This window comes from Notamacropus eugenii, chromosome 2, assembly GCF_028372415.1.
Source record: "Notamacropus eugenii isolate mMacEug1 chromosome 2, mMacEug1.pri_v2, whole genome shotgun sequence".
Classification (NCBI taxonomy): domain Eukaryota; kingdom Metazoa; phylum Chordata; class Mammalia; order Diprotodontia; family Macropodidae; genus Notamacropus; species Notamacropus eugenii.
The window spans coordinates 394,964,768-394,980,326 of record NC_092873.1 but is presented as its reverse complement, the minus strand read 5'-3'; the positions used below and the strand labels follow the sequence as shown (position 1 = coordinate 394,980,326).

Here is a 15,559-nt window from a genome sequence, read left to right as displayed (position 1 = left end):
GGTAAAGTGGCATCACAAGAGCTTCCTCTTGGCCATCATACTCTTACAGATGATTTCTCAATTTCAGGGCCCATGTAATAGTATTATTAAAGCTAAATCTCAAGGCCACATGCCATTAAGCAGTGTCTTACAGGAAAAACTATTGGCTTAGAAGACACAGCATTTTAGGATTAATGAGATCTTCATAATACCTATGTTCTAGCAGTTTGAAAAAAAATCATTAAGATATTAGGAATTGTATAAATACCTGCGTCTTATCTTCAGGAACTTTCAGCCAGTGATTAAACGCCTGTGAAAGTTTGGTTCTCACTTGTTTACCTGCAATTAAAATAATTTTTTTGTTAGCAATCAATCAGTATTTTACCTACTGAAAATCCATAAATGGTTTCCAGAGTTACTCAGTCCAGGCCAAGTTAAGTCATCTTCAACTATACTGTCTTATTTCCAGATCTGGGAAATATAAAGTCTTAAATGCCTGTAAGGAAGTCCGAGACCACTTTTAGCCCCACTTCCCCTCTGTAATAAAAGCAAAGAATTTTAGAGTTAGAAAAGGCCTCAGAGATCATAATATAGCTCATCCTCACTTTCAATTTTAAAGATGAGTAAACAAGACTGAAGGGACAGTGACTTGGGCAAAGTCATGTTGTTAGTTAATGGCAGCGTGGGGTCAGAAAGTTTTAATAAATTTTGTCTTCCAGTAAAGTTAACATAACTTAGAAATAAATACTTAGATCTAAAATTGTCCATATTTTATTTCACTTACATCTAAGACTCACTCTCTGAATTTGGATTTCTTTGCCTTTACCTTGCTTGCTGACTTGCCCACCTGGAAAAATTTCCACTCTAAGGAGAATGCCTGTCTGTCATATTTTTCATGGTTATGATGGCCAGCCTTTATTATCATTTCCTAAAAATTCATTATTTATTTACTTTTAGAATTCTAAAAACAAATTTTTTTTAGTTCTAAATTCTTTTCTTCCCTCCTACCCTTTCTTTGCCCAGTGAGAAGGCAAACAATATGATACAAATTATATATGAAGAATCAAGGGAAACATTTCCATATTAGCCATACCGTAAAAATAAAAGCAAGAAAGATAAAGTGGAAAAAAATCTACTTCAGTTTTGTACTCAGAATTCATCAGTCCTCTCTCTGGCGGTGGATAATATTTCCACCACAAGTGCTTTGGAATGATCTTGGATCACTGTACTGATCAGAGTAGTGCAATCTTTTACTACTGATCATTGCTACAATACTGCTGTCACTGTGCACAATGATCTTTAGTTCTTCTCACTTCACTTTGCATGGGTTCAGAGAAATCTCCCCAAGTTTTTCTGAGATCATCCTGCTCATCATTTCTTACAGCACACAGCATTCCATCAAAATCGTCTATCAAGCTTGTCAGTCATTCCTCAACTGACGAGCATTCCCTCAATATCCAATTCTTTGCCATTATAAAAAGAGCTGCCATAAATATTTTTTCTTTTTCCCTTTTCTTTGATCTCTTTGGGATACAGACCTTAGTGATACTGCTAGATCAAAAGGTCTGCACAGTTTTATAGCCTTTGGAGTGTAATTCCAAACTGTTCTCCAGAGTGGTTGGACTAGTTCACAATTCCATCAACAGTATATTTATGTCCCAATTTTTCCGCATCCCCTCCAGCAGTTGCCATTTTCCTTTTCTGTAATGTCAGCCAATCTAATAGGTGTGAGGTGGTACTTTAAGTAGTTTTAATCTTCATTTTTCTAACCAATAGTGATTTAGAGCATTTTTTCCATATGACTATGGATAGCTTTGATTTCTTCTTCTGAAAATTGCCTATTCATATTCTTTAACCATTTGTCAACTAGACAAATGGTATGGCTCTTATTTTTATACATCTGACTCAGATCACTATATATTTGAGAAATGATGAGGCCCTAACTGTTGATTGGTGACTCTTTCCCATTGGGGACAATGGTGGGGGTCCTTAATGGGGACCTCTATTTCAGGAAGGATCCAAATCATGCTGCATTTTCTCTACACTTGACTCTCACTCTCTTCTTTCTCATCTGCCACATCACTCCCGTGTAGATACTGGTCTCCTGTCCTACCCTTTTATCTGCAAATATATGGCCTTTCCATCCATTAGAATGTAAGCTCCTTGAGAGCAGAGACTGTCTTATGTGCTTATATTTACACACCTACCTTAGGTCCACAAATGAGAAATAAGGTATATTTGGTTGAATGGAACAGTGGCTTTCCTCAAAAAATTGACTGTTACATGAATCACTTTCTTAGTGATTTATGATGAATCACATAACAGTAACTTTGGATTCAAAGAGTAGGGATCAAATCACTGCCACTTATTACCTTTGACATTTTTTTTTTGGTAAATATTTAGTGATATATTTTGGTTTGATTTTTCTGGTGGCTGCTCTTTCCATGTACATTGATGGTTGTGGTTGTTTTTTTGGCTCTACTTACTTTACTTTGAATCAGTTCATGTAGATCTTTTCATGCTTCACTGTATTCACTGCATTCATCATTTTACAGCACAGTGTTATTTCATTACATTCACATATCATACTTCATTTACCCATTCTCCAACTGAAGGGTGCTTACTTTGTGTGTAATATTTTTCTACTACAAAAAAAAGTGCTGCTATAAATGTTTTGGTGTATATAAGGATTTTCTTCTTATCAATGATCTTTTTGGAGTATAAGGCTAGCAGTAGAATCTCTGGGTCAAAGGATGTCAAGATTTTAGTCACTTTGTTTACATAATTCCAAACTGATTTCCAAAATGATTATAACAATCCATAGATCTACCAGTAATGCAGTAGTGTATCTTCCCACAATTCTTCCTATTTGACGACCGACTATTCCCAATCTTTTGTCATCTTTGCCAATTTGCAGGATGTGACATATAACCTTAGTATTGTTTTGATTTGAATTTCTCTTATTACTCGTGATGATGAATATTCTTTCATATGATTACTGTTTGCAATTCTTTAGAAAATTCTTTATTCATTTCCTTTGACCACTTGCTTATTGTGGAATGGCTTTTGTTCATATACAGCTGTATAACACTAAAACCTTAACTGAGAAATCTGATAAATTTTTTCCCACATCTGACTGCTTCCCCTCTTTTCCTTGGTGCTTTAATTTCAATTGTACAGAAGCTTTTTATGTTCATGTCATTTCTAATGGCCTCTTTCCCTCGTTTGATTAAGAATACATCTATGGTCCACAGCTGTGAAAGGTATATGATCTATTTCTTTTCTAATTTATCTTAAGTTATGATCTCTAATACTGAAGAGTATCCATGTTGAATTCATTGCGGAATGAAGAATATGATGTTGGTCTAAACCTAATTTCTGCAGATTGCGTTCCAGTTTTTCCCAACAGTTTTTACGAAATAGGGAGTTCTTGCCAGAGTAATTTATGTTTTCTGGTTTGCTGAACACTGGATTAATGAGTTCCATTAATTCTCCCTTGTCTAGTCTATTCTCCCTATTTACCTCTCTATGTCTTTAACCAACAGCAAATATTTTTGATGATTCATGCTTTAAAATATAGTTCAAGATCTGGAAGTGCGATTCTGCCTTCATTCTTACCTTTTTCATTATTTCTCCTGATATTCTAGGCCTTTTTTTTTTGTCCAAAAGATTTTTTAAAACAAGATCTAGAAACTATCTCTTAGATAATTTGATTGGTATAGCATTAAGAATGTAAATTAACTTTGGTAGTGACTAAGCCATCAGAATAGAATATTCCTCCAGTTATTAGTTGTTTTTTATTTCTCTAAGGAGCACTTTGTAATCAAACCTATACATGTATTTTGTGTATAACTGGTCTCCAAAAATCCTATGTGTTTTGTAATTATTTGGAATGATATTTCCCTTTCTATTTGTTATTTCCTAGATTTCTTCTCATTATACTGAAATGCTTTGGGTTTTGTGGGTTTATTTTGTAACCTGCAACTTTGCTGAAACTATTCTCTCAAATATTATCTCTGCTAATTCCCTAGAATTTTAACATGCCATTAGCAAATAGGGATAATTTTATCTCTTTTTTGCCTGTCTCCACACCTTCAATATCTTTCTGTTGAATTAATACTACCGTTTTCAAAACTATATCAAATAATAATGGGGAGAAAAGTATTTTTACTTTACTTCTGTATTTATTGGAAAAGGTTCTAATGTTTTATATGACACGTGCTTTTGGTTTTGAGAAAGACATGTTTTATGATATTAAAAAAAGATATCGCTATGCCAATACTTCTTTAGAGTTTTCAACATAAATGAGTGTTGTGCTTTGACAAAGGTTTCTGTCTGCATCTCTTGAGATAATTATGTGGTTTTAGATATTTATACTTTTAATATGATTAATTATGTTGACTGTTTTCCTAATATTGTGCCATTCCTAGTATAAATCCAACTTGGCCATTACAAATAATTTCTTGCATGGACTGAATCTGTTATTCTTCCTCTCTGCTTTATCCTTTTGTGATTTAGGGCTATGTTTGTATCATAAAAAGAATAGGACAGAGTGTTTTGTTTCTTAGTTTTTGAGAATAATTTGTGTAATTTTGGTACTACTTGTTCTTTTAAAAAATTTGATAGCATTCTCCTATGAATCCATTAGGACCAGAAGGGGTTTTTTTCCTTTGGTTATTCCATTACAGTGAGTTCTGTTTTATTTACTGAAATTGAAGTAAGATCTCTTTTTAATCTTCTGTTATTTTGAGTATTTTATAATTTTGAAGGTATTCCACGCTTTTGTGTTATTATAAAATGGTTGCATAATAGGTTCTGATAATTTTTTATTTCTTCTGATTTTGTTGTGATTTCACTTAGATTATTTACTATTTTGCTGATTATATTTTCTGCCCTCTTTAATCATATTGGCTAAAAGCTTATCAATTTTGTTAGTATTTTCACAGGACCACCTAAGTTTTTTTTATAGTCTTTTGGGTTTCCAATTTATCTATTTCTCCTCTAACTTTCAGTATCTTCTCTTTTGTGCTTATTTTATTTTGGTTTTATTTGTTGGCTTCCTGTTTTAAAAATACACATTGTCTGTCAATGCATATTTTTAAAAATATAATTTTTGCTTTGAGGACTGCTTTAGCTAATCCCATAAATTTTGGTATGTTCTTTCATCATAATAATTTCCTTTAAATAATATACATAATTACTGTTTTTATAATTCTCTGATCCATTTATTATTTAGGACTTCACTATTAAATTTCCATTTGGTACTGTATCTTTTGTGTGTGTTTGATGAACTGATTAGTATTTTTATTGTGTTATGGTTTCTAAAATATATAATTAATATTTCTGCCTTTTTACATTTATTTGCAATATATCTGTGCCCTAATTTATTTTTACAAAAGTTCAGTATGGTACTGAGAAATATGTACGTTCCTTATCAGTCCTATTTAGAAGTTCCCATAAGTAAGCTCTAGTTTCTCAAACATTTTGTTCAACTTTTATTTTTCCTTTTGTTTATTTTTATGTTCTACCTTTAACTTTCAAGTTATTGGTGCCTAATTTCTATCAAAGCAAATTTCATCAGAAATTAGTACTTATTTTAATGTTCCAAGGCTTTGTTCCCCTTCCCCCCACAATTCTCCATAGCAAAACCCTGTTTTTACTCTAAGATCTTAATGAAAGTAGATAATACACTGAGAAACAATAAAGGCAACAGAGAAAGTTTAAATTATTTAGGAATAAACACTACTCATGGCTCTTCAACAGTTCTTCAATCTTCAAAGATTCTACTCTGAAACGCTCTGCTTTGAAAGAAGTTCTGTAGACATCTCCTCAATCTGATTTCTGTAACCCTTCTCTCACTCGCTCAGGTCTTCCTATTCCACCACAACCGTACTGTTTTAGGTCCTCATCTTGTCTTGACTACTATATCGTAAAAGGTTATGTAAAAGTAGTCTGCAAAGCTTTAAAGGCCTATGTAAATGTACTACATAAATTTAAGCACTATATAAATAATATTATTAGACTTCCCGATTCTAGTCTTTCCCTCTTCCATTCCATCCTTCATACCACTGCCTAAATAGTCATCTAATTGTACCCTCTCTACTACATTTTCTGCTCAAAAACTTCTAGAGGCTCCCCACTGCTTAGAAATGATATATAACTCCTGATCATGGCTCTCCATAGCCCAGTTTTAAGTAACTTCATTACTCCCTTTCTGGGAGATCTGGACTTTTTAAGAAAAATTAAGTATTTTACTAAAATCTCCCATCCTCTTCTTCTTTACTTAAGGCTTTGAGACTGTAGTGATCCTCTCTGCAGAGGTCATTTAAAAGCTTCCACAAGTTTTTTTCTAACTTGTGCCCTCATTTTCGTTCCCCTCCATCTCATCTGGGATCTTGCCCTTCTGATTATGCAATATTTCATTAGTATGGTGATCCTTCTTATGATCTTTTCTTCTAGGTTACTATTCCCCACACCCTTCACTCATAAAGAGCTGTCCCACAGAAAATATCCTTTTCAGTATGTGTTTACTTCCTGATTTAACCTTTTTTTTTCATTCTCCATCCCCGTTTTATTAGTATTTCTAGACCCAGAAGAAAATGATCTTAATGCTGAACTGCTGAGTACAGCACCATTCTGGAAATCTCAAATTATTAAAACTTTATCTCAACTCTTTCAACTTAGGTAGAGAAGGAAATATTTAGGAAATGGAGTGTTTAGATCAGTAGAGCTCAGCAGAAATCTTGTAGCTTTCAAGCTTTGTTTCTGAATATATTTCAGAAATGAATTTTACTTTAATTATGCATAGGTTTGTAGTGGAAACCATGGGAGTAGATGTAGGTGACCATATCTTTTAATTAAGCCACTTCATTTTTTAAGAGAAAAAACTGAGAGTCAGAGTTTAAATGACTTGTCCAACTAGTTATAGTACAGAGAGGAGAGCCAAGGATATTTTACAAGGTGGCAGAAGGAAGTCAATGTGGAATAGGAGTTGGAAGATCTCAGCAGCAATTCTGGTTTAGACACTATTTGTGTGAATTTTCTGGTCTTTGGTTTTTTCATTTGTCAAATGAGAGGCTTGTACTAGAATTAAGCTTTCTTTATAGCCTAGTATTCTATAAATCTAAAAACTGGATGGTCATGAAGGAAGGAGAATCATGGAAGTCATTGTAGTAATAAAGAAGCCAATGTAGGAAAAGCTGACAAAGGAAGGTACTATAGAATCATAAAAACTAGTGGTCATCTCAGAGTTCATCTAGTGGTGCTCTTTCATTGTACAGCTCAGGAAATTGAGATACCCTCGAGAAATGCACAGAGATGAAGTAACTTTGCCCAATTACCAAAGAAAAGATTGAGAGAAACAGGCCCTGGGTCATGATGTTCAAATGCAACCTAGCATTATACCATGCTACTTCCCTTGTATAAAGTGTCTAATGCTACACAGAGCTCAAGGAGAATGAGTATTGAAGAGAGGCCACCGAATCTGGGGATTATATACGATCATTAGAGATCAAAAGCAGAAAACTGGTGGCAGAGGGGATAAGGAGAGGAGCTATAAATAAGACAAAACTTTGAAAGTGTGAAGATAGTTTGAAAAAAAACAACACGAGTAAAACTGGAGACTGTTTACTGAAAGCAAGAAGGTGAGATGGGAGGCATGAACAATTTAGGGGTCTGTAATGTTCACAGGGAATGTGATATACAGTGAAGCCACCAGAAGTGGTGGGACAAAAATAGATTACAATACAGATAACGTCAAGAAGGGATCAGATCTAGACAAGAGATTTGGACAAAAGATACTGGTAACCAGAGGCAAAAAAAAGGAACCTGATATACCATCTCTTTCCTTTAGGATTTTATTTGCTTTTCTATGAAGCAGAAACTTCCTTCAGCTTGAAAGATTCAGGACTTGCTGAGATTCAGAAAGTGGAATCACCTGGCTGGAGTGAGGATGAGGAAACAGGAGTTGCTTTTAATGAAAATTCTCTTGTCATGGAGAATTTGACACTGGGGATCACATTCCTTGGATACAGTCTCTCTTCCTTTATTCCTTTTCAGTGAGTTCATCTCCATTCAGTGAGTGGAACCATAGGTTCAACTATCACCTTAACAAGGATGACTTCCAGATCTCCAGTCCCACAATAACAACTGCCTCCAAGATCTCTCCAACAGAATGTCCTGTAGCATCTCCAACTCCGTATGTCCAAAACAGAACTCAGTGCCTTTTCTCCCAATGTCGGATTCCCCTATTCCTAACTTATTAGTTTTGGTCAGGCAATCACTATCCTTCCCGTCACCCAAGTCTGCCACCTCAGAATCAGCCTTAACTCTTTATCTTCCCTCATATCCAATCACTTCCACAATCCAAAACTGAGGAGATAAAATCAACAGCTCACCTGCTTAACCCTTGGACATGCTCTCTTATCCAGGACAGAGCTCTTAATCCTTTCTTCTCTGAAAGGTCTACCCTGCCCACTATTTCAGGCAAGCCTCAGACACACTTCACTTTACTACCTAGATATCTTTTTTTGTCTTGCCTCTATGCATATATCCTTGATCCTTCCTCCATTTCTCAAACTCCATCCTGGAACCATGATCGAATCAATTCTACCACCACTACTATAAGGGGTAAATCAATCAATATGATCCTATTCACCATCTCAGGAAATTTCTGGATCAAAATGTCCCTCGCTAGCTGTTACTCCCTTAAAGATATTGTCTGTCTTAATTAGAATGTAAGTTTCTTGAGTGCAGGGACTATTTCTGTTTTTATATCCTCAGTCCTTGGTTCACAGGACCAATGACATCAGGAGGGTGATGTCTTGACAACTGAATTGGATTTGAGGGAGGCAGAACTGTGAAAAGTCATCAGCCTCACTCTTTTCTCCAGTCATCAGAATCCAGTGGCAAGACATAGGTCAGGATGACTGAAGATGGTCCAGGATGCACTAGGAGACCCTGCCCTAAACTAATGGTATTTCTCAGGTCTCAATTTGTCTGAAGCAACACCTATTCAGCAATTAAAGGCTAAGTAAAATGGAAGCAAAATGTGGCATTATTTGTCTAACAGAGGTTGCCCGGCTTCCCTACCCCCTAAAACCAATTCCAGCTGGACAATGCTGCTATTTCCTCCTCCTCTTCTCCCTGTCCATTTGGGGAATCATATCCTTACATGTGGGTTCTTTGTCCAAAAGAATATAAATTTTGATTGTTTATACATTGCAACTGATCTTGGGGTTTGGGGATTAGATTTTTTTTCTTACCTACTTATTGTCATTTTTTTAATCCAAAAATCTGAGACAAGTAGCTCTTTAGTTTCATGTAGTGTTCAATTATGATTTCTTGAAATATAGGTCTGAAAAACCAGGGTTTCATAAAACCTATGAGGATTCAAATGGAGCTACCTGACTACACCGCTGCACTCAAATCATTCTAGCTCTCAATGACTGGCCAATAGCAGACATCAACCCAAGCCTCACTTGCTCATTGTTTGGGTCCTGATTGTTCAGAGTGAATGTACATAGCAATTGTTTTTATTCTAGCCAGAAACTTTGAGGGTCTTCCCTTCCCTGATTGGTTCCTTTTCATCCTTTAACTGATAAATGGGTGTTGCCCTCAGACAGGCTGAGACCTGGGAAATAACTAACTTAAAAAGGCCAAGGTCTCCTACTGCATCCTGGACCATATCTAGTCATCCTGACCTATGTCTTGCCACTGGATTCTGTTGACTCTGGAGGAAAGAGCGGGGCTGATGACTTTTCACAGTTCTGTCTCATTCAAATCCACCTCCTCTGTTTTGTTTGGAATCAGAGGTCTGGTAGTCTACCAGACCCTTATCCTAGTGCCCCTGGAGCATACCTGATTACAACACTTCTAGGTGTCAGGTTGATTTACCTGAGCTCATGATGACTTCCTGTCTCTCGATGTATATAGGATTTTTTGCTATCTTTTCGTAGAGGCCTCTGTTGAATGAAAAAGCTTAGTTTTGTTTCTTTGTGTTTCTAAATATCATTATTTGATCTGATACTTTTTATAGTTCTTTATTGGACTATGACCAACACGGCTCTGCTATGACCTTTTGTATCATCATGCTAACTGGAAGTTAGCAAGGTCATGCTCTCACAGCCCAAGTCTAAACATGTTAGTCCCTGTTCAAGACACTCCAGAGACTCCCTGGACTAAAGACAAAAAGTCCCCTGTTTAGCTTTTAAGGTTCTTCATAATGACCAACTTGCCTCTGTCTCTTGAACTGAATTCTTTATTTCTTTTCCCTTTGACTTCTTCCTTCATAGAGCCTTCCCACTCTTCCCCCCGATTCTTGTCTAGCCTCACTTCCAGACTCAGTGTACACTGTTCCACTCCTCTCTTCTAGCACTATCTGCTCCAGTCAAACTAGCCTGTACACTGTTCCCCATTCAAAGAATTTCATCTCTCATCTTTAGGCTCTTAACGCTTGGCATACATGTCCCCCCACTGCCTCAAAGAACCCCTATTTGTTTCACAACTCAGCTTAGGTACCACCTCCCACAGGCAGCCTATCATGATGTTTCGGTTGTTAGTACCTTCTCCCTAAATATTATTTCGAATATATTTTATGTATAAGTTGTTTGTCCTCAAAAGAATACATTCCCCAAAGGGAGTATTTAATTTTTTTCTTTTTTATCTTCAGCATCTAGCACAGTGTGGCATATAAAAGGTGCTTAATAAATTTTTGTTGAATGAATTAAATACAGGAATGAATTCCTTCTCCCTCTAGTTTTCAATTTCTCCTTATCCACTGGTTCTTCCTTGCTGCCTACAATACATTTAGGTATCCCTAATTCTCAAAATCACAACACCACCACCTTCACTTGCTCCTAACTATCCCTTGAAACAATTACTCCCTATTTTCTCACCTCCCACTCATTTCTCAACGCTTTATAATGTGGCTTCCATTCTCATAAACTAACTGAAACTGCTCTCTTCAAGGTGATAAATGATCTCTTCATTGCTAATTCAATGGTCTTTCCTCAACCTTTTTGACCCTTTATAGCAGGGGAGGGGAACTTGTGGCCTCAAGGTCACAAGTGACCCTCTAGATCCTCAAGTGCAGCCCTTTGCCTGAATCCAGCAGGTTCCCCACCCCTACTCTACAGCGTTTGACACCTGACTACCTGCATTCTGGACTTCCTTTCCTAGAATCTATCATATTTATACCAATGTAACAATAATTTTTATTTTAATCTTAGTCTCATGCTTCATTGTGGCATGAGGTGATGCTAGTTTCTCAAAGGTTACATGAGAAAACTGCATGTCTGTAACCTAAGCAGTATGGTGTTAATCTGTGCATAAAGATTGGCCTATTTAAGTTGGAAAAGGTTAGAAAAGGTTCATCAGGAGGCTGGGCACCAGACAAAGACTATTTTTTCCAATAACAACTCAAATAACTTTTTCCAATAACAACTGCAAAGTAATTGTAAATGGTACTGTTGGACGAAGAATCCAAAGTGATGGAATAATGGATATTTTGAAGTGTTAGGGGTGGAGTATAGGTGGGGGGGGTAATTTATATGTATGTATATATGTATATGTGTATGTATATGTCTACAGCTATAGAAAAACGTATCTAAATTTTAAACTTCTGGGTGGTTGTGGGGAGGGGAAAAAAGAACAAAGTAAAAAAGTGCATAGCAGAGAACAAAATAACTCACAAGGAAACAAAGAAAAGAGGAACAATTTTCAGCATAGCAAGTATTATTTATCATACAGGCTTTCTTGAAATGAAAATTTATTGTTACATAATTTGAATCCTCTCTTATGTTCTGTTATACACATGACATGCTTTTTTTTTTCTTTTTAACTTCGTATTTAAGATCCAGTATTTAAGTTCATGATATGTTTTTGGTTTTTTTTCGATTTCATATTTGTGTTCTGGTGTTTTAGTCTAACATAAATCTAACAACAACAACAACAATTCTTTTTTAGTGTTGTCCTTATCTAGATTTAAAATTAATGCCATATTTATCTCATAAAAAGTTATTTGCCAATGTTTTTTCCATCTTTCTCTAGAACTATTTCCTTTCTATTCATCACGGACATTCCTTCAAAACAGATTTCTCCTTATCCCAACTGGTTACAAAAATTATAAGACAGACATTAAAACCAAAGTACAACTTTGCAAAAACACCTCTTTAACAAGATATGGTTTTTTAAAAGCAGGCATGAGGGGTGAGGAAGGACATACTTACAGGTGATTAAGAAATATAACTCCAAGGGGGAATTGAAAGGGAAAAAAAAGTACTTTAGATTGTCTGTTAGAAAAATAGACAGAACTAGAATCCATGGGGTGTTTTATATTCTTCTTAGACAGCTGGGGAAAGGCTGAGCAAATTGTGGTATGTGAATGTAGTAAAACATTACTGAACCATAAGAAATGAAGAGACTATTTCAGAGAATCCTGGATAGTACAAACTGATACAGGGTGAAGTGAGCAGAACTAGAACAATTTATGCATGACAGCAACATTGCCAAGAAAATTGTCTTTGCAAAACTTAAGAGCTCTGATCAGTGCAGTGACCAAGCACATCTCCAGGAGACCAAAGACGAAGCATGTTATTCAGCTCCTGACAGAGAGGCAATGTACTCAAAAGGGAAAAAAGAACATAGATGTTTGGACACGACTACTCTGTTGATTCATTTTGTTTGACTCAGCTTACAAGGGTTACTTACAAGGGTTATTTTTTTTCTTTCTCTTGGTTTTTAATTGGGGATGGGCAAAGGTAAAGATTTAAGAGGAGTGAAGCTGCAAAAACAAAAGGCAATGAAACATTTTAAAAATTCATAGAGGAGAACAGAAGGAAATTCAGAAGAGAGCTTTACTATGCGTTGTAATAGAACAGTTACCTGGTAATTGCAGTAAGTACCTGTAGGGTTCTAAGAGAATTCTTTCAGATGTTTTCTGAGCTTCTTCCATAATTTGTAGAACTCAAAAAAGCTGCTCTGTTGTAAAAACAAAACAAAACAAAACACTGTTATTTATTTGAACCATACTGATAACTTTCTTTTTCAAATTGTCTCTTTAATGTGTCTCTAGAAAGGCATATACAAAAACAAAAAGAAAAATTAAATTCTTATTGCTCCTTTTCTTAGCACTTTGCCTCAATGAATCTTTCAGTGGTCAGCTTGTTCCCTTTATTCCTATGAGAGTAAAGGCTGACAGGTTGTCAGTATGACTCCATCTGATTATAAATAGGCTTAACTTGTGCTTTAAGAGGTACTTTAAAAATATATCACTATACAGATGGAATTAAGTCACTTATGGTAGAAATGACAGAATAATTTAATAAATAATATCTCAAACACTATTAAACAGATCATACATAAGAAATGAGTAAACATGGTTTTATATTCTCAGGAAAAATTTTTTTTTCATACTAAGAAAGGGCATCCACAGTCAGTTCAATTTAGGTTCTCTGAATTAAAACACGCAGCTTGTGTCTGTCCTTCGTTTTCCAAGGGGACCATGACATCAGAGAAATGATGACATGACTTGCACTGGACTTTGTTTTGAGAGAGGGAGGGCTGTGCAAAGCAATTGAAAGCCATAAAGGCTTATGGTTTTGAATCTACTGAAGGAGTTGTTCATGTTTATTTACCCTAGAAAAGAGAAGACTTCAGAGGGTCATGAAAGATATGCTCAAGTATGTCAAGGGCCATCATATGGGGGGATTAGATTTGTTTTGTTTGGCCACAGAGGACAAAATGAACAGGAAGCAGAAGTTGACAAGAGGCAAGACAGTTAAGAGGCTTGGATGTAAGGAAAAACTTTTTAACAATAAGAGCTACCATTTCTATAGTGCTTTAAGGTTTGCAGGGCACTTTACATATGCTCTCTTACAACAGACAGCCCTGTGAAGTAGGCACCAAACATTATCCCTATTTTACAGATGAGGGTCACACAGCTAGAAAGAAACTAGGGCAGAATTTGAATCCAGGTCTTTCCAACTCCAAGGCCAGTGCTCAACCAACCCACTATACCATCGAGTTGCCAAGGAGAGTCTTCCAAGAGTGGGATGGACTGCCACAAGAGGCAATGTTTTCCTTCACTTGAAATTTTTAAGCAAAAATCTGTCTATGTCACAGAGGGGGTTCTTGCTTAGGTACAGGCAGACAAAATTGTGCCTCTGGTTTCCTTTCACTCTGAAATGATTCTACTTTAACTGCAATATTCTATTTCAATATCTGAAGGTAGTTTTCTGTGTCTTTGTATTGCTTTGGCTTTCTTTTCTTGAATCTTGAGTCTCATCATTTTTTTCTTTTACTATATTCTACCTATCTAATTAATTATTTCCCAGTTGCTACAAGGTGCCATATGTACTTGAATCAATTTCTTTCACACTCTCTATTCTAAAACACTTGGATTGTTTCCTGATCAGTTTCTGTCTTTAAACTTCTAGCTGTACTACAGATATGAAAATCCAACACTTCTGATGCTAGTTAATAAAACATGAGTTTCTTATCAAAGGATTAATTTATAGAGCTAGAAAAAATTAATGAAATTCATTTTTTTTACTTTGAAAAATGTATCATTTTATTTGTACAATAAAAAAATTGTGCAAAGAAACATAATACATTTCTGTAAAAGCTTCTTATTGCTGGAAGAACTGCCAAGGAAAAGAGACAATGTTATCTTTTTTGGTTGATCATCAGGAAAAATTAGAGAAATAGAGAAAAACACAGCAAATTTTTAAAAAATGAAGAAACTTTTTCCAGGTATACATTTTATAAATACAAAAACATTCACAAATTTATTTGAGTAACAAATAAATATCTCAGTAATTGTCCAGCAATACCTGATCTCAACTTGACTATAAAACAGTAATCAAGGTGTTGATTAATCAATTAGATGAATGGATTTAGGTATACAATATTCAGAAGCAAATGAGCACGGCAGCCTATTGTTTGATAAACATTCCAGCTACTAGGGTGACAAAAACTGTTTGAAAAACTGGAAAACAGTATGGTAGAAACTAGGTATAGATTAACATCTCAAACTGTTTATGAACATGGACAAGACTTTGATGCAAAGAGTGACATTATAAACAAATGGAGGTGTAAAGAAGAAATTATTTTTTAGATCTACGTAAAGAAGAGAAATTCATCAAAAGATTGAGAGGTTCACAGAAACTAAAATGAATTTTATCACATAACATTAAATTTTTTGTTTGTACAAAGAAAACCCACGTAGTTAAAATTAAAGAGAGGCAACTGGAAAGAAAAGCAAATTTCTCTGATAAAGGTCTGATCTCCAAGATGTAAAGGAAACTGGCTCACCTTTCAAATTCATAAGGATAAAAGCAAAAAAGAAAAGAAAAAGAAAATCATTTCCAATTGACAAATGGCCAAATATATATATATTTATATATAAATGAAATTCTATTAAATATTTTGATAACAAAATCCAGACTCTTAATAGCCATATGTAAAAGTGTTTCAATTCATTAGTAATCAGAAAAATGAAAATTTAGGCAACTCTCAAGTTCTGCCTCATACCCATCAGACTGAAGAAATGGGAAAAAGGAAAATGAGAAATAATGGATCA

The 15,559-nt window shown here is 35.3% G+C and overlaps 2 protein-coding genes across 3 annotated transcripts in view; both read right to left on the bottom strand.

Moving 5' to 3' along the window:
• Nucleotides 1–309, bottom strand: part of TBCE (tubulin folding cofactor E) — a 116,354-nt gene extending 116,045 nt beyond the window's left edge. The window contains exon 1 of the mRNA XM_072647535.1: nt 248–309. The gene's annotated coding sequence lies outside the window, so the exon portion shown is untranslated. The remainder of the gene's footprint in view (nt 1–247) is intronic.
• GGPS1 (geranylgeranyl diphosphate synthase 1) overlaps nt 1–15,559 on the bottom strand; it is a 49,001-nt gene that overhangs the window by 10,711 nt on the left and 22,731 nt on the right. For both annotated transcript variants that reach the window (XM_072647538.1, XM_072647539.1), the window contains exons 2-3: nt 12,862–12,957; nt 248–318 (exon numbers count right to left, since the gene is read on the bottom strand). In XM_072647538.1, coding sequence (XP_072503639.1) covers nt 248–318; nt 12,862–12,931 — 141 coding nt within the window. In that variant the 5' untranslated portion in view covers nt 12,932–12,957. The remainder of the gene's footprint in view (nt 1–247; nt 319–12,861; nt 12,958–15,559) is intronic.